Here is an 18,216-nt window from a genome sequence, read left to right on the forward strand (position 1 = left end):
CAGAGCCAGTATAATTATGAAATTTAAAAAAACGTATTTTATTCCCACAGTTTCTACTTTATTATACAGTTGCTATTGTATTTCCTGGCAGTCAATTGTTTCACTGAACTTTTATATTTTCTGAAGTTACACCATGCTCATGAAAATAACTTGGACTTAGCAGGCTTTTTATTTTCAGTACTGAAAGCTGTCGCACTTTCACACTGATGCTCTGTCATTTCATATATTTTTGTAGTACCTATACTTAGACATTAGAGTTGAGCTTGGTTTTAGTTCATTCTGATAAAGGAATGAAAGCATGAATGTTTACTGAGACCAGCTGTAGGGGAAATGAATAGAATCCACATCCTATAGTGGATACTAAACATTTAATTTTGCAATTTAATTCCATCTTGATTTTCTGTAAACTGTAAAAGCCAAAGGTACGTGATGCTGCACTGCTCCCTGTGAAGTTATTCTGTTTCTGTCTTCACTGGAACCAACTAAATAGTGTTGAAATCAACTGCTGCTGACTGTGACTGTTTCTGTCCCTGGTGGGTGGCACGTATTGAAGTCACCAACTTTATATTCAGACAGTGGTGGATGCCAAACACGTAATGCCATGGAAACTTGGATGTATGACCAGTGCAACAAATAGCAAGACTAAATGTTTCATTACAGTTGTTATGACATTTATAAATGTAGATTACATCAATGAAAACTTTTCATGTATTTAACTCACATAAGAGTACATATACTGTAATGAACAGTATAAAGGTGCAAAGAACATTAGAAGTATAATTACATAACCTGCACCACTTTCTTCTGTTAAGGTACTGATGCATTTATTTTTAATATAAGGCTAAAATGCATTATCTTGGTCTCTAAGTGTTTTACAATTTAATTATTACATCACTATGCTGGTTTAACTTACTGCATGAATTCTGAGATACTTCATCAATGATCAAGAAGTTAAAAAAGGAAATTTTGCCAAGAGGGAAACACTCAAGCACTGTGCCTCAAAAAGCACATAAAACGCTACATTTGCACACACATGACGTGTTCTCATACAGTGTAAATATAATAGTTTCCAGACTAATTCTCAACAGCTCTGTTGATCATCTCTGAGTATTTGCATGCACACAGGAATTACAGGACTTCTCATGCTCTGAATCTGAACTTTATTTCACTAAAACAAGATGAGTATTAGAAGAAATAGGAATCTAAGCAAGAATAAAGAGGTAGCTGCTACGTCACCGATGGTGTGCATTGTCTTAAAGAAGCCCTAAGCTCAGTTGCCTTTTGGACTCATATCCAAAGCAGGGGCCCAGGTGTTAGCCTGAGCCCAGACTCTGCTGCTGCTGCTGCTGCTGCTGCTGCTTCTGCTGCTGCTGCGGCCGGTGCGGATGTGTTTCCCTCTCAGTGCCTGATGCGTCTGATGGACTGGATCTTGGGAGTCTGGCAGTGGGAGCCCCAGTTCCTCCAGTGCTGGTAGTCTCCACTGTGTTTCTCACACTCCATGATGTACTGCTGGCCTCTGTAGCCCGGGTACTCATAGCACACAAAGCTGTACAGAGACAGAGGCAACAGGAGGTAAAGTAAGTGAGGAGCGGGGTTTAATTGTCGTGAGTTGTTCAACACAAAGACATTCTCCAAGCGTCTCCATGGTATTTGATTTAACTCTATAAGCTTCCATGGGAGCCACCATAGGGTCTGTTATTCAAATCAGAGCTCGACATATGCTGGATCTTTGATGTCGATATCAACAAGATATTTATTTCTTTAAAAACACCTAAAAAATATATAATTTGTTGTTATCGGAAGTTGGTGATATAATGTTTATAGTTTTCTCTGGAAGACAAATTGTTTTTATCATGTCTGTACTGCAATTTCATGTAAATTCTCAACATGTGGCAAAAGTTCATATTTAATGCAGCAGCGTTGGCACGTGGATCACAGAGGACATTTAGGCTAAAAACATGGTGTAAATGACCTCGTTTCGATTTGAATTTGAATGTCGGGGCTTGCGGACACTTGGATGACACCACAGGAGCAGTATGGAGGCATGTTATGTTTTTTTCTGTTGTCTTTTACGTTTGAAGAAGTGCTCACCAGTTACTTCAATTGTATTGGATTTGGCTGCAACAGTTTACCCCTGAGACTCCTAAGGGGTTTTGTGGACTCCATCAGCATAGTGGTGAGTAGATAATGAGTTAATTTTCCTCTTTCGGCGAACTATCCCTTTAAAATTACATTACCAAATTTATTTTAAAAATTCTACTTCTAAGGGTTAAACAGGGCTCATAACGCCACCTAGTGTTTCAAACCGTCTTGGACCCTTCAGGACTCAAGCTTAAGTTTAGGATGTCACTATGTAATGACATTTATATCTATTTAAAAAGTTAATACCATCTAATCAAAGGTGGCTCACCGCTCATAACTGATATGACCACATAAGACCACACAGGTACAGTACGTTAGTTTACGTCTTTTAACCATTGGATCTAACTACCTTTGCTTATTAGCCTCCCACTCACTTCTCGACTTAATTTTTTTCTCATCAGATTCTTCTTTTATAATAAAACACCATCAGTCAATATGAACTAGTATGTGACAGGAATGTTGACTTACGCTCCACACTGCACATGCATGGAGCCCACCTCAGGCATGAGCCAGCCCATAGCCTGCAGGGAGGGGTAGTCGTCGCCCAGCTCGGTGCTGCGGCCCTGGAAGTTCTCCCTCTCAAAGATCTTCATGCGGCTGCTCTGGTGCGACTGTGGACGGGGCGGAGCAGAGAATTGGTGTTAAAATTAGTGTTAGGTCCTGTCAGACAGACGTACATTCGCCACTGACTTGTCTCATTTCTATTTTTGAGCACGCTCACAGTGTGGCTCACTCTTGTGACCACTCGCTCCTTCTGTCACTCTGTCATCACTGCCATCTCCATTCGCCCTCTCTCCTGCTCTTTCACTCCCACTCATCTCTTCCTCTGGCTCATTGCAGCCCTCCCCTCCCCCGCAGGTACTCACGGCACAGTAGATGGGGCGAAGGGAGATGAGGCGCTCTGTGTGATAGGAGAGGGAGCCGCTGAAGGCGTCCCAGCTGGGGTACTCGCCTCTCTCCAGGATAAACTGCTGGCCCTGGAAGCTGTGGTGCTCGAAGCCCACCCAGCTGGAGACACGAGGGGGAAGAGGTCACATGGGTGAGCGAAAATGTTTCAGTGTCATCTGAGATCAGTCTGAACATAAAACAGACAGTGACAGGGGACATCAGACAAAAGAGAGATGACTTTCCTACATTTTCCAGGTGCTGAAGCTCACCTCAGCATTTCCATAATTTCTTGCTTCAAAACATTCATTGTAATATAAATTTAAGAGGGATTAAAACATTTAATATTGCCCCCTAGTGGCTTGCTGCAGTAGAGATCATAAGCCCCACCTCCTCTGTGTTAGTGAAAGGGACATGGACCAAACTAAAAACTCAAATTACCCATTTAATTTTTCAGAAAGACGGTTTCTGTCATTTTAGGTAGTTATCTAGATTTTCAAGGCTACATTTTCTAGTGAATGTAATTTAATTAGCTATTTTATGCTATAAAGACGGGATGAAATGTCAGGGTTGACAGCTGACACTGACTTGTGATTTGTCAAATGCGTGTGTCTGCGGGACCTTGATTTTGTGCCTCCATTCCCCGATCACGACTACTGCTACTACTCTGGCCCCAAATGTACAAAATGGCAGCGTTCATATTCAGGGTAATTTGCCTTCATTTCTGGATAGTGGGATGAAGTGGAGTCTGTCTTTATATAGAGTCAATGGTAAAGACTTGGAGTGTAAGGAGACAACTTCCAAACCAAGCAAATGTCACCTGTAACCTGTGGCTTGTTTTCATCTTCTCCATTTCCACAAAACAGTCTGAGTCAGTAATAGAGCAGTCCTAGTATACGATTTTTACTATGTGATTATAATGGACAAAATATTTCGCAATAACTATGGAAAAATAATAGTAATCAGTCAAATTCATTTTTTAAGTTTGCTTGTTGTATGTTGTGTTTCTTTTTCCGCAAAATAATTTAAACTCAAAACACTACAGAATACTAATATGAACGATGTAAGAGTGTGAACCAGAAAGAAATATTTAGAAGACTCTCCATATGTGTATAATTAAAAGAAACCATAATCTACTTCTCCTAAGTGTGAAAAATGATCTGCTCTCAGCAGCTTTGTTCAGCAGGTGTTTGGAGAATGTTCACTCGAGCTGAAAACAACATGACTAAGGTCTGTTACGTATAAATCTGCTCAGAGTTAGCTTCTGCTCTTGAGTGCGTCAAAACACGGAGGGTGAGACAAAGTTTGCGTGTGTTTAAACTTGTCCTCAGCTCCTAAATGATCTGTACACTCACCCTGTGACGAGTCTGAGTGTACAGACGACTGTGTGGGGAAAACAGAGGACAAATTATGATGACAGGCCACTGGTACTAAATAAACAGGCTTCTGAATAACCACATGGTTATCAATGAAGATTGAGCTTATTTAATCAATCTAAGAGTTCAATTTGATAATTAGTGTACCAATCAATGCATCAGATATCTATATGCAACATCTATACTCTATCTATAACATGATTATTGTCTTAGGGTGGATTGTTGTTATTTTACAAGCTTCATATATGTTACCTTAAACTGAAAAGAATAACAAACTGTATCAGGGACATATTGAAGACAAAGAAAAAAGAGATTTCACAAATAATGTCACAATATTATGAGGATAAAGTCAGAATTGAGAAAAAAGTCTTAATGTGATGAGATTAAAGTTGTGATTTGATGAGAAAAAAGGAGACAATCATCCTCCATCTAAAGTTACACTAAAACCTATTTAAATGGTGCAATGCAGCACTGACACGTGTTCTTCAGAGGCCTACTAATGGCTGATTCATTACAAAGGGCAATGATTTTTGGGTGAATTTTTTTATTTTGCTCCACTTTACAACAGAACCACTCCTGTTTCCTACTTTTTGCTGCTTTTACTAACTTTTTTCATACTGGCCCACTGGCCTTATTCTGTCACAAAACCAATGTAATGAGCTGTTGCTGATTTGAATAGGTGGTTCCAAAAATAACATCCAGTTGTGTAAGAAGTAATCAAATTATTTACTTATTTAAAGCTAGCATTTCCACAATAGAGAAATAATATTCCTTCATTATTCTGCTTCAATAATAATTATTATATTCAAAACATCAAAAATAAACATACTCATTACACAGAATGGTTCTTGTCCGTGTTATATTATTGGATCATATTAATGATTTATAAACATTCAAGTGCTACTTCAGAGTTGGAGTTGATAGAGGTGGAGCTAATGTTTGGTTATTTCTATAAATCATCTTGATCCCCCCTGGTGGTTGGCAGCTGCATAAGTAATGTTAGCAGAGCACAGTCAAAGCACTTCTCAAAGATGGTTTCTGTTATTTTAGGTTGCTTTGATCACACTGCTGATTGTTCACGTTCTCATTTTCCATTAAGTTTGGTTTTAATTAGTTATTTGATGCTATAAAAATGAGGTGAAACGTCACGATTGACAGCCGAGACTGACTTCCGATTGGTCGAGTGTGTGTATCGTTGGTCCCTCGCTACCACCTCTCCACACCCAATCACTACTGCACAGACTTTGGCTCATTATGACATAAAATGTCCAAGATGGCTACAACTGTAACCGTTATATTTTAGCTTAATTTTATCCATCTTATTGTATAATCTACAGTTTCACACTTTAAAACTGAAGTATTTAGTTACTAGGACAAAATCTACATCATAGGAATAGACACTAACAATAATGATAATATAATAATGAATACAGATTTAAAATAGTTTATACTATGTAGCCAGTTCTCAGAGCAGTTTAGAGTTTCTCAGTATTTAGTTTGCTTTATAGCAGACACACCGTTTTATCAAAGCAATAAAAACTCTCATGTGACCTTCAATAATCCACTGCTGACCAGTGATAACTGCTGAACACATGTAGGCGGGGCACGTGAGCCAGGTCTGAACAGCCTCCACACAGAGTAAATCCTTTAAAGGACTTTGAGGAAGAATAACCCTTTCAGCTTCTCAGGGCATCTTGAATAAACTCTTTGTGGTGTTCCTTCTAAAAGGGTCAGTGGCAGAAAGAAGACAGGGAGCTGAATGCATACACCCGGTATCTAGGAGGGAGGGGCCTCAGATGCTTTGATGTGGGAGCCTGGACACTTTTCCCTATCTCACCATCTTTCTACCTTTCTACATCTCACAGACACACACTTACATAAACAAACACACACACACACGTGCACACACAGAGTCAGTCAGCCGTCCACAGAGACTTGCAGGCGTACAGGCTGTGTGACTCACGCTCCACTCTCGACTCGGATGGAACGGATGTTGTCCAGGCCGCAGTCGTTGATGTTGCCGCACTCGGACGTGAATTCCATATTCTTGCCCTGGAAATGCTCCTGCTCAAACACAGTCACCTGTGGACATGGAGGGGTGGACATGAGGCTGCAGTCATGTCATTACACCATGTGTGTGTGTGGTCCAGGATTACTCATGTGGTGGGGACATAAATCTGTTTGTGTAGTCATATTATAGGGACTTCTCGTCCTTATGGGAACAAAAAACAAGACATAAATCATACATGTTCAGGTGAGGACATGTTTTAAGGTTAGGTCTAGATTAGGGTTAGTTTAAGGTTAAGGTTGGGTTTAGGTTTAGGTTTAGGTTTGGGTTAGGGTAAGGGTTATGGTTAGGTCTGGGTTAGGTTTAGGCAAAGTAGAAACTATGGCTAAAGTTAGACTATAAGTCTCCAATAAATCAATGTTAGTCAATGTGATGTCCTCTGAAGTCATGGAGACACAATAGAGTTTATGTGTGTGTGTGTGTGTGTGTGTGTGTTCACCTTAAAGAAAGGGGCTGTACCCATGCTGGGGAAGGACATGGGTATGGTCATGCTGGTTTTATTGACTCTGTACATTTCTAGAGTAGAGAAGGTCAGAGAGAGAATCAGGGTCACGGATGAGAAGAGGTTTCATCAGTAAAATGTCACAGTTATTAGACTAATTCACAACAAAATCACAGAAAAACACTTATTTTAATTAAATATACTTTTTACGCCTTGCTTAAACGTTTCTATTTGCTGTAAAAAACGTTCCCCTTTGAAATGAATTATGCAAGCAGTGTGTCGTCAGAGAAAGTAATAAAATGCAGTAATAATGATAATAATCAAAATATGGGATTATGGATAATTAATAAACATTTAAACATATATCACCTGATATGTGTCCTCGCTCTCCTCACACACCGGGTCCTCCTGACGTAGACTTTTGTCTCAACCTGGCGCCTCTGCTTTATACCGTCGTCCACGCGAGGCCCTCGTGCTCGCGCATGTGCGTGTGCAGCCACTCTACTTTACTGATGACTGTGAACGAGCTGAGTTTGTCAAGTGAGCAGCTTTATCTCAATTAAACAGCATACTTCCGGTAAGCCTTTTCAAAATTAAACTGTGTTAAACACCTGATTATTTCAAGGCATACTAGATTCTTGACACGATAATAGAAAACAATATTGATTGTATTAGATTTTTTAGTTTTTAAGTAACTAATCAAATATAATTCTCGATTTAAATTAACAGCTCCATAATATATTTAAAAACATTGTTATTGCAGTGTAATAAACATTCTATTATTATTATCATTATTATTATTATTAGCCTATTATATATTTGTATTTCCTACCTTGGTCTAATGATAAGACTTGTTAAAACATCTGTGGATCAATGTAAATGAATCAGCACCTAAGCCTTATTAAAACAAGTAAAGTCATTTATTAAATTCTAAGTCATTTGTTAAGTTGTTGAGTCAAATCTTTTTCGAAATTCAAGGGTTTCAGCTTATTAAAAAGGGGATGTTTTTTATTGGCTGATCACAATTGGAATATCTAGTAGAATAAGTTCAGAGACTCAACAATTAGTTTGTCGATCATGCGAAATAATCAGCTAATTAAACATTGATGCCTTTAATCACAGTCTTGTTTAATAGCATGCTTACTATGTGATTTTTGGGGGGTTTATTCCCTGATATTACTTTTTAAGGCCGGAGGGTGAGTAGTTCCGGTGTCGCTCCTCGGACTCACTGTGAGCAGCTTGACGCAGGTGAGAACGTGCGCTCATGTTGGTGCGTAAAAACAAACAAACACGGATTTTACGCGCGCCTGTGGGCCCCCCACCCGCCCGCCCCTCAACCCCCCCCCCCCCCCCCCCCCCTCTCTCTCTTTGTGACAGTGTTGTCTGTCGACTCAGCAGATCGTACACAGCTGAGGTGCGGCCCGTGAATGCGGGGCTGTTGTTGGTGTATTCGTGTAGGTCAGCAGAGCCATCATATAGAGCAACAATGGTCGGGACTATAGGCAGAGAATGAGGAGGATTTGGAGAGAAACCCGGGAGGCCTGTTTCAATGGTTTCCGCCCAGAAGGGAAGGAAATTGGAAGAAAGAAATGCAATTGATGAGGATATGAATCAGTAATAGAAACAGCTTGAAAAGTAATTTATGAAAATATATGTCTCTCTCACACACACGCCCACACGCACACACACACACACACAGTCACCCCCGTTTTCCCAGCAAACTTTCAGCACTCACACTCCTTCATTTACAAATTCAGTGTGATTTGCAACTCTGAGCTCTATTAATATAAGTGACTTGACTTGATGAAGCTCTGTAATGAAGAACACAGTAACAGCTCCACAAGAGGATTGACTTTCACTGGATAACTCTCATGAGTATGCAGCCAAAATATATTGAAACACCATCATTATTTGCTGGGGGACCATGCGCTACTTAATTGTCAGAAATATTGTGGTTCTCACTTTTTCCCTGCATACATACAAACTTGGTTTTCTGTTTTGTGAAAATGAGAAACAACACTGATCCAATCATTGTGATACATTATTACATATGTGTTGATGGACAATCAGACATATGAATGGACTGATGCAATGACCAATGGGTGGATTGTTAGTCACACCCGTCTGTCAGGTCTGCTTATTGAAATGAGGGAGAAAGGGTGAGTTACATGAACTGGCATCACATGTATGTGTCACAGTAGGTCCTGTTTTTCCAGTCAACTGTCACCTTGAAATGATTTTGGACGACATATATATTTTAACCCTTGAAACTTGGTTTTGCTGAGAAGGTGCAGTGTCCTATTGCATTGAAGGTTGTCCAGTGCTCCATTCATTTCTTCAACGTAAACATCCAGACATCAAATCAAATATATGATAAAGGCCTGTATATATAAACATCCAGACATGAACGATAAACTGTTATTTATTCTCCACTGTTGTAAGAAGGATCAATCAAACCAATTTAAATTTTCATCATGTCACATTTTTTTAAACTCACTTAATTAGTATTAGCAGTAATAGTAGTGTTATTCGTATTATTCCCATATAGGTTTTTAGGAATATAATTGTTTTATGGACCCATAACTACTTTTTCGCAGATATGTTTGATATGAGGAGGGAAAGGATTATAATTGTTTTAAATTGACAGGAATATAATTTCAATCATATGTGGTGGTTTTTTTTGTGCCTTACGTAAATGTCATAATTTGTCAGTGTCCTTGTAGTTCAGATTCTTTGTTATTTTTGTTCATCAGATACTGACTCTCTGCTGATTCTCATGAAGGACATCCACACTGGATGTCCTTGTGTTTCTTTGCGCCAAGTCTTTTTGAGTTTTTTAGTTGCCAGCTCCAACATCCTTTGGGGGCAGGTTTTGAGTGTCTGCAGTCACTGAATCCTGCTAGGAGACTAAGATACATAAATAAGAGCTGTAACTCAGGGTGCTCACTTAACTTCCTCTTGCTGTTCTCTACTATTTGTGCAGTCATGTGACTCTCGGCGTTGATGGAGGACGTCCAACAGCCGCTGAGAGGGATGTGTGCGATTCACCACTTCACTCCTCCCTCTCCTCTGACCTCTCACGTGACGATTAGAAGAAATTCAAACAACATGCTTTATGAGCCTGGAGTTGAACCACAGGGCATTAGACTCTCATCTGGTGAACAGCTGCCCCCTCATTTCCTTTCCTGTGACCTCACCTGTACGGCAGTATGTAGAGCCACACGTTTGATTCCCCTGTCTGCTAACTTAGCCGGAAGTGTTACGCCCCTGTCTTCGAGTTATTTCTTGGGTGTTATTTACTTTTGGAGCTGATCAATCAGAGGTCAAAGGTCAAGGTAAAAAACACATTGTCCAAAATTTCTCTGCAAATAATTGAATAAGAGACAATCTGAAGCTAATATTCATCAGAAAACTATCCCCCTTCACATGATGTCATATAATAAGAGATGTCATGAAGATGTCAGAAAAAGTTATCATATTGTTCAAAAATACTGGAGGTAGAGTGGGTCATCCACTAACAAGAAGGTCGGCGGTTCAATCCCTGTCTACCCCAGTCCGCATGCCAAAGTGTCCTTGTGCAAGATGCTGAACCCCAAATCGCCCCTGACTGCTGTTCTGTCAGTGTGAGTGATCTCTGAAAGACAAAGTGCTGCACATAGATGCACTGTACGAATGTGTGTGTGAATGGGTCAATGGCAAAACTATACTGAAAAGTGCTATTGTAAAGTAACACCACAAACTAAACACCAAGAGGCTTGCATACATGACATTTTTGTTATTATCAAATGGAACGAATGACGTCATTACGGCACGGCACCATTACAATATATGTAGAAAGTTAGTATTGCCTTATTGGGTCATATAGAGCCCTCAGATTATGCATCACCCCTCTGATACTTTTCATTGCCTCTTGCAGCCGACACCCACCACACCATTTTAGCTGCCCACACAAGAGAAAAGACAGCAGGCTTTAATTTGATAGCTTTCTTCCACTGTGATGAAGAGGGCGATTCAGATTATTGTCCGTGCACACTCCGAACCTCTTTGCTCACCCAGAGGTGGAACGGCGAGGTTATTGCTTCTCACAGCTTATTGCTTTTCCTGTTATTGTTCTCCCCAGCACCTCTTGATGATAGAACTGTAGGGAGTAGGGATGAATCATTTTGTGACAGGCTCTTAAATGTGAACCTGGTCAGCCTGGTCGTCATTATTTGGAGGTTAGGTCTTAGAAAATACCTTGTATACCACAGAAAGTGTTAAAGTCACTCTACGTCACTCTCTTTATTTAATGGATTTATATTATGCTCAAGTCATCAGGAAGTGGTTTTGTGTTTCAGCCTGTCTGAGGTGAAACATATGCGTACTCTGATTTTTTTATTTGTCATATTCTCCTCCTCATATTCCTCTTGATTTTCAACTCACTAGTGCAGCGCCTGCTCTGAACCTGCCTGGTTAGAATGGGCTGTACTCTTGGTCTGTGTTAATGCTCCGGAGCTACTTCAGAATTATTATTATCAGTGATTATTAGTCATTAGTAAGTCCTCCTCAAACATGTCTACAATATACTGTCCCTTTGTGGTCATCCTGCCTGGTTTATTTGCAATTAAGATTTTAAATAGATTTTAGAGTCAATGTTTTTCATAAAATGAAACTGAATTTGCTTTATTTGTTTTTCACATATGTGGCTTATGATTACAATGATTAACTGAACTGCTGTTATTTTTTCATACATTACATGCTGGCTATTTCAGAGGTCTGTTAAGCAATCAACACAGCGTTGGTCACTTGTTTATACAAATTGTATTAATATTTAAATTATAACGTATCAATTTGGTTATGCGCTCCACATACAGACAGACAGACAGACAGGCAAACAGACACACAGACATTTGTGGAATTAGTACAGTAGTAGATATACTGTATATTGTGGCATCTATCTGCCTTTCCACCTGCTCCACTGTCTCTATGTCTCTCTCTCTCCTCGCTCTCTTTGATGATGGGGGTATTTCTATTCTGTGGGGGCTGTGAGCTCAGCGAGTTTGTTGTCTGTCTCTATAATCCCCTCTCTCTGGGCGCCAGCATATAAAAGCCACAAGGGGCCCGGCGCACTCTCACACAGACCACCAGTCCCAGCCCAGAGTCTACACTTTTACGCACACACTGCCACAGGTAAGACAGTGGACAAACATCATACAGAAAAAGAAAAGGGAGAGAGAGAGAGAGAGCCTGAAAGTTACCTGGTGTCAAACCTTTAAATAGGAAAAACATAGGAAAGTCAGTTCTAGTTCAAGCTAAGCTATAAAAGTCAAGCTACGTGAATTTCTTTAGAGTAAATCCAAAAGTGGTCAATAAAAACTTTATTACCTCTGCTTAAACCAATACTTAAATTTTGTCTGGTGGTATCTAACATTAACTTAAAAAATGATGTTGGTTCCACAAATGCGGCACAGAATTTGCATAAATGCTCATTTTTTTATTTAGGGCTCAAAACTGAGAAAAGTTTTAAACTGCCGAATTCTTTATGCAGGTACTACAAATGTACTGTACAGTTTTGGATATTTGTAAAGGGGTAAGGGTTAGGGTTAGTCGAATTGATTTGATTGCTGATTTGTGATGGAGGTTTTACTGTAACTCTGTGTGTAAAGCTAAGTGACGAGATGGTCATTTGTGTGGTTAAGTTTGAATTGAATTCAGCTTTGTTGTGGAATGTGTGAAAATGATTCAGGCTGCGAGAGACGATCAGAAAAATGGGAGGTTTGTGTCTCATATTTTGTCTTTCTTGCATTACAAATTGTTTAAAAGTGATTTAAATAGCATTTATGCAGTTGTATGTATTTTAGAATTGGCGATGTTATAATTTTAACTTATAATTATATTTATAAAATCTTATTAGAATTGATGTAACATGATCTATCCAGAACTGACGTCATTTGTCACAGGATGAATAATGTTGGTATTCTGTTGTATGTTTGACTCAGTTTTGGCCATAGACGATTCCACGAACTTGTGTCTGTGTTCTGTCATTAATACATTACATTTAAATTTTTAATTAAAGTACAAATTCTTTGTGCATATTAAGTTATTAGTGGCAACTCCAGTTGTTTTTGTGCAGTCTCTCAATGTGACAGTAAAACCGTACTAAAGAGCGATTCTTCTCCTCCTCACAGTCATCATGTCTGCCGGGGGAGAGAAATCCAAGTCTGCTTCTCAGACTGATGGGAAGGCAGCTCAGAACAAGATGTCAGAGATGGGCATGATGTCCTACAAGGTACAGCACGTGCACACACACACACACACACACACACACACACACACACACACACACACACACACACACACACACACACACACACACACACACACAGAAGGCTGGCCTTGAACAAACAGTGCAGGTGATATGTCTGTTAACACGGCCTGTTGGTTTTTGTAGCTCGGTGGGAGACGGTCCCCAATTACAAGTGACAGTAATAACAACACAGTCGCTTCACTGTTCTCTCCCTCTTTCTTGTTTAGACACTCTCTCCTCTGCCACAGTCTTTCCACCATATACTCTGTGATCTCCTTTCTCACTCTCATCCTTATTCTCTTCCCCCCAACTGTCCAGATGTGCGTGTACGACCAGGAGAACTTCCAGGGCCGCTGCATTGAGATCACCGGCGAGTGCATGAATGTGTGTGACATGGGAATGGATAGGGTGCGCTCCCTGCGTGTCGACTCTGGACCGTAAGTAGCCCGAGCACGCACAGTCACATGTGCACACCCTCCCACATATGCACGTATAATGTACCCGTCACCCACACTCGTCTGAGCAAAGAGCGGATAATTTCACTGCGGTACCTCGCCATTATGCAACATTTCACACTTTGCATTTCGACATTTATCTGATGCTTTTATGCTGAGTGATGTGCAGCGAGTGCAGCAGTATAATTAACTCCAGTACCCAAGCTACTGACGTAACAAAGCCACAAACAGTGACTGCGATGAGAGATAAAACATACAAGGGAAGACACGAGGATAAAGTTTTTTCGGAGGTAAAAGCAAGAAGAAAGAAATTTAATCAAAGTCAGTCAAAGCGGACATCCTGTGATTTACACATATTTGAATTGCACCTCCGGAAAATTGGGCTTCACTTGTGAGACACATTTAAAACAGAATGGTCAAAAGTGAGGGGGCAAGGGACTGAGATATCCTGATTCTTACTCTGTAGTCTGGATTAAACAAAAAAAAACAACGGATCCCACATTTGATGACATCGTAATTATTTTGTAAAACCTTGAAAACTCTTGCGTCCAAACCACTGAACACGTTATACAACTGTTTGCAGTGGCTCTGCAGTACTCATGAGTAAACTCAAGTTTACTGCTCCTCCAAGATGTCTCCTTTAAAAAGACAATACAATGATCTCTTCCCCTTCCTCCTCCTCCCCCTTGTGTCATTATCCCTCTCAGCTTCGTGGGCTTTGAGCAGATGAACTTCTGTGGTGAGATGTTCATCCTGGAGAAGGGCGAGTACCCCCGCTGGGACTCCTGGAGCAACTGCCAGAAGAACGACTACCTGCTGTCCTTCAGACCAGTCCGCATGGTAAACCCCTCCACTTCACAGAAGATTTATCTATATTTCCCAGGCTCTCTTCCTTCTCATCTCTTCACTCCATTTAACGGCCCTTCCTTTTTCTTCCACCTTGCAGGATCCTGAGAAGCATAAGATCTGCCTGCATGAGGTCGGAGAGTTCAAGGGTCGTAAGATGGAGATCATGGATGATGATGTCCCCAGCCTGTTTGCCTACGGTTTCACCGACAGAGTCGGCAGCATCATGGTCAGCTGTGGAACGTGAGTATTGAGTCAACTTGTTACAGCCATTTTCTTGCTTTTTGCCTGAACCCTAACAGTGGGGCTAGACCTGTAAACCCAAATGTCCGTGACTAAGGTCACAAATCACACAAACGTTTTGCCATTTGTTGAGGCTGTGGAGTTGCCGGTCGAGGTTCACCAAAGTTAAAATGAAGCCAAGGATTTGCTTCGCCACAGGAAGCAAATGTTTTATTCGACCCCATTTACTCACACAGGATGGAAGTAAATGGAAGGCAAAGGTTTGCCAGTGCTTCATTCACAAATGTGTGACCGTAGCCTTACACTACTGATCAGTCGAATGCTGTGTGACTGATTACACTATTGGTCAGCTGGCTGAGTGTGGGCGCTTCCATATTGGCCGTTGTTTTCTGTTTCTGTTGCGTCATCAGGGGGAGTAAACAGGCAGCGCTGCCAAACTATCACACGAGCTGAAACTGTAACAGCTTTTTGGACAAAGCTTATTTACTTTCTATAGTAGGAGAGTCACAAGTACTGCTGGGCGAGTTTGAGACACACCTCTCTCTCCAGAGTTCAGAGAGGCAGAAATATAACCAAAACTCACAGCACATTAGTTGTCTTAAACTTATGTGTCTGATATTGTAAGACAACATTAGACAACTATAAAATAAGGGTTTTAGCAGAGGCAGAGCAGCAGCTTGGAAATTACTGCTGGTTAACATATAGAGTTAATGGGACGTGTTTCAGTCACAGATTCATACTTGTTCCATTTTTTGACAGAAAAACATGTAAATGAGAATAGTTTGATATCAAATTACTGTATATGTGAACACAGGAGTAGGAGAGAAGCAGACAGAGAATGGGTTGAAACCAGCTGACAATAGGAAGAATGTAAATCTGACACGATGATTTCATGAATATGCTAATACAATAACAATTTTCAACTTTGAGCTTAATTTTGCATATTGACCACACACATATCCAGACATATATAACGGTAGGTTTTGATCTGTTCAAAAAGAATAGCTCAGCATTTACAAACTAATTCCAAACTACTTCCATTTGTCTGTCTGTCTTTCTGTCTGTGGAACACATATCTCGCAAACCGTACATTCATACTCGGTAAGTGTATTGTAAATAACTGGAGGAAGTGCAGTGTTGAGTTTACCAAACAGTAAAGAAGCAAATTCAGTTCAAATTCATAAAAAAAAAATTGACGATAAAATCTTCATTACAGATAAATTTGGTAGGATGAACACAAACCTTTCTAACTTCACTCTGCACCATAGACTGTTTATAAAAAGCTCTGCACACAAAAAGTGACAGTTTACTGTAGAACTGTTACAGTTCAATAATGACGAGGAGTAATTCTGTAGTAGCTCCGGAGCATTAACACAGGACAAGAAAACAGGCAGGTTTAGAACGGGCACTGCACTGGTAATTGGAAATACACAATTTGCTTCTGGGCTCACATTTTGATGAACAGCCTGACACATTCTATGTTTCCAAAAACTACATTTAAACATCAAGAAGACCTGCCTCTGTGTTTTTTGAATGGCTGCCGACAGAGCAGAAAGTTAGCTCTGAAACGGTGCACCCAACGTCTGCAACAAGTCTGTTTAAAAAAAGCCGAACTCCATTAAATCCAGCGTGTGTCAGACAGTTTCCACATCCAGCTGACGTCATTCTCAAACTGAGCCAGCAGCATAATTCCCAACTATCTGAGAGATCTAAGTGTTTGTCTGGGAGCGAGCTCAGGAACAGAGGCTTTTTCATCAGCAGCTAGCCGAGGGTGTGATGAGTGTCAGCAGCTCCGTGCAGTCAGGGGTGTGGCAGGCAGCAGACTCAGCCTCTTATCTGCTCTGATTACTTCATTTGTAGCACTCGCTGTTCCTGAAACAAACAGCTGGGAGTCAGACAGACCTGAGGTTTGATGCTGTGACAAACAGATCGATGTCTTAATTTGTTAGATGTGTGATCGGTCTGTCTCTCACATTTTACTCATCTGTTACTCATCTTTCTTTCCTGTGATCTATTTCCTTTCCTTTCTCCTCTTCCTCTCTCTCTCTCTCTCTCTCTCTCTCTCTCTCTCTCTCTCTCTCTCTCTTGCAGCTGGGTGGGTTACCAGTTCCCCGGCTACCGTGGCAGCCAGTACTTGCTGGAGAAGGGCGATTACAGGCATTTCAACGAGTTCGGCGCCCGCTCCCCCCAGATGCAGTCCATCAGGCGCATCCGGGACATGCAGTGGCACCCACACGGCTGCTACACCATTACCTCCAAATGAAACCCAGCGAGGCCGAGGAAGAGAGGGATCGGAGGAGGGATGAAGGCAGAAGGCGGGCAAAGAGATGGAGGGGAAGCAGTGGGGAAGGCGAAGCGGGAGAAGAGGGAGAGGGTGTAATATTTTCCTCCTCTGTCCCAAAAATACTCTTGGTGGTTTTAAGTGCATGATGGAGGGAAAACAGCAGCTTGTTAATTCTAGCTGGTGGAGCATTGAAATCCACTGAACAATGAAACGTTATTCAAAATGTAGCAGAGGAAGAAGGAGATAATTACACGCAGCGATAATAAATGCTCTCTCCATTTTTGTTCTCCCCCCTCTCACCATCTCTGTTTGTCAGCTCCTCTCTCTCCTTCCCTCCCTCCTCTCTCCCCCTCACACACTTCTCTCCTGTATCCCGCCGACGTCAGCCCCTCACTCAGCCCGGTAGAGGCCGACAGGAGAGGTGGTGGGGGAGACCAGGGGTTGAGGTGGGGGTACCAGTGTGGATATTGTGTGTGTTTATGTGAGGAGATCCGAGACAGAAGGAGGCCACAACAAGAGCGTGGATGCAATTTCTCTGTGCTCAGAGCCTGAAGCCACATCAACCCTGATCCCCAATAAAGCATCTCACATCCTGCTCCACTTGAAATGATGTCTTATTTAACATCTGGTTGTGACATATAAATACCAGAGGTCTGAAGATGGGCACAACACATTAAGGGTCCCCTGTACTTCAGAACTCCACTGGATCCAGGTGGTTACTGATATATGTTGTTTGTCTCACACGACTCATTGAAGCGTTTCCTGAGTTACCCTCAAATGGCAAAAAATATGGAATTGTGAGATTTAAAAAAAAAACTATGTCGAAAAATAAATGAACTTTAGTGATGGTACAAGTCAGTGGTAAAGGTTTAGTTAAGTTTAGTTTCAGAAACTATTTGGTTAGGTTAAGATAAAGGGTTTTAAAATAAGTACTTTAGGGTAAGGGTTGGGGTTAGGGGGTTATACATCTATACGCATTTATACCTCCTGGTGTCCACACTCATATTGCAAAGTAGGAGGAGAGAAGATTTCTCCGACTTCATTGAAAAGTGAATTCTCAGTTTCACCTGGAGTTTAGTATGCCCTGTTGACTGAACAGGAGACTAAGCAAAGATGGAGGTGGACACCAGCGAGCAAAGCCATGCTGATTGGATATCACGAGACTGGAGAATATGACAAGCAGTCACTG

General features: G+C 41.0%; 2 protein-coding genes across 3 annotated transcripts; one reads left to right on the top strand and one right to left on the bottom strand.

The window, feature by feature from the left end:
• Positions 1-14: 14 nt before the first annotated feature.
• On the bottom strand, positions 15-7,469 carry cryba1l2 (crystallin, beta A1, like 2). The gene is made up of 6 exons (XM_034593693.1): positions 7,283-7,469; positions 6,911-6,987; positions 6,367-6,485; positions 3,009-3,150; positions 2,611-2,753; positions 15-1,546 (listed from the first exon to the last, which is right to left on the bottom strand). The coding sequence occupies exons 2-6, from the start codon at positions 6,983-6,985 to the stop codon at positions 1,399-1,401; spliced, it is 627 nt and encodes a 208-aa protein (XP_034449584.1). The 5' UTR covers positions 6,986-6,987; positions 7,283-7,469; the 3' UTR covers positions 15-1,398.
• crybb1l2 (crystallin, beta B1, like 2) lies at positions 3,046-17,808 on the top strand. Of its 2 annotated transcripts, XM_034593671.1 has the most exons (7): positions 3,163-3,181; positions 11,993-12,082; positions 13,081-13,181; positions 13,518-13,636; positions 14,362-14,494; positions 14,601-14,743; positions 16,835-17,808. In XM_034593671.1, the coding sequence occupies exons 1-7, from the start codon at positions 3,178-3,180 to the stop codon at positions 17,004-17,006; spliced, it is 762 nt and encodes a 253-aa protein (XP_034449562.1). In that variant the 5' UTR covers positions 3,163-3,177; the 3' UTR covers positions 17,007-17,808. The 2 variants fall into 2 exon arrangements, with proteins under 2 accessions (XP_034449571.1, XP_034449562.1); XM_034593680.1 differs by lacking the exon at positions 11,993-12,082 and having other exon boundaries at positions 3,046-3,181; positions 16,835-17,006.
• The last annotated feature ends 408 nt before the right edge of the window (positions 17,809-18,216 follow it).

Source organism: Hippoglossus hippoglossus, chromosome 1 (genome assembly GCF_009819705.1).
Source record: "Hippoglossus hippoglossus isolate fHipHip1 chromosome 1, fHipHip1.pri, whole genome shotgun sequence".
Taxonomy (NCBI): domain Eukaryota; kingdom Metazoa; phylum Chordata; class Actinopteri; order Pleuronectiformes; family Pleuronectidae; genus Hippoglossus; species Hippoglossus hippoglossus.

Coding starts and splice junctions, on each gene's coding strand:
- crybb1l2 (XM_034593671.1), top strand. Junction 13,182..13,517: donor TGGGCATGATGTCCTACAAG/GTACAGCACGTG, acceptor CCAACTGTCCAG/ATGTGCGTGTACGACCAGGA. Junction 14,744..16,834: donor ATCATGGTCAGCTGTGGAAC/GTGAGTATTGAG, acceptor TCTCTCTTGCAG/CTGGGTGGGTTACCAGTTCC.
- cryba1l2 (XM_034593693.1), bottom strand. CDS start 6,985: ATGTACAGAGTCAATAAAACCAGCATGACCATACCCATGTCCTTCCCC. Junction 3,151..6,366: donor ATCCGAGTCGAGAGTGGAGC/GTGAGTCACACA, acceptor TCGTGTCTCCAG/CTGGGTGGGCTTCGAGCACC. Junction 1,547..2,610: donor ATGCATGTGCAGTGTGGAGC/GTAAGTCAACAT, acceptor GTCTCTGTACAG/CTTTGTGTGCTATGAGTACC.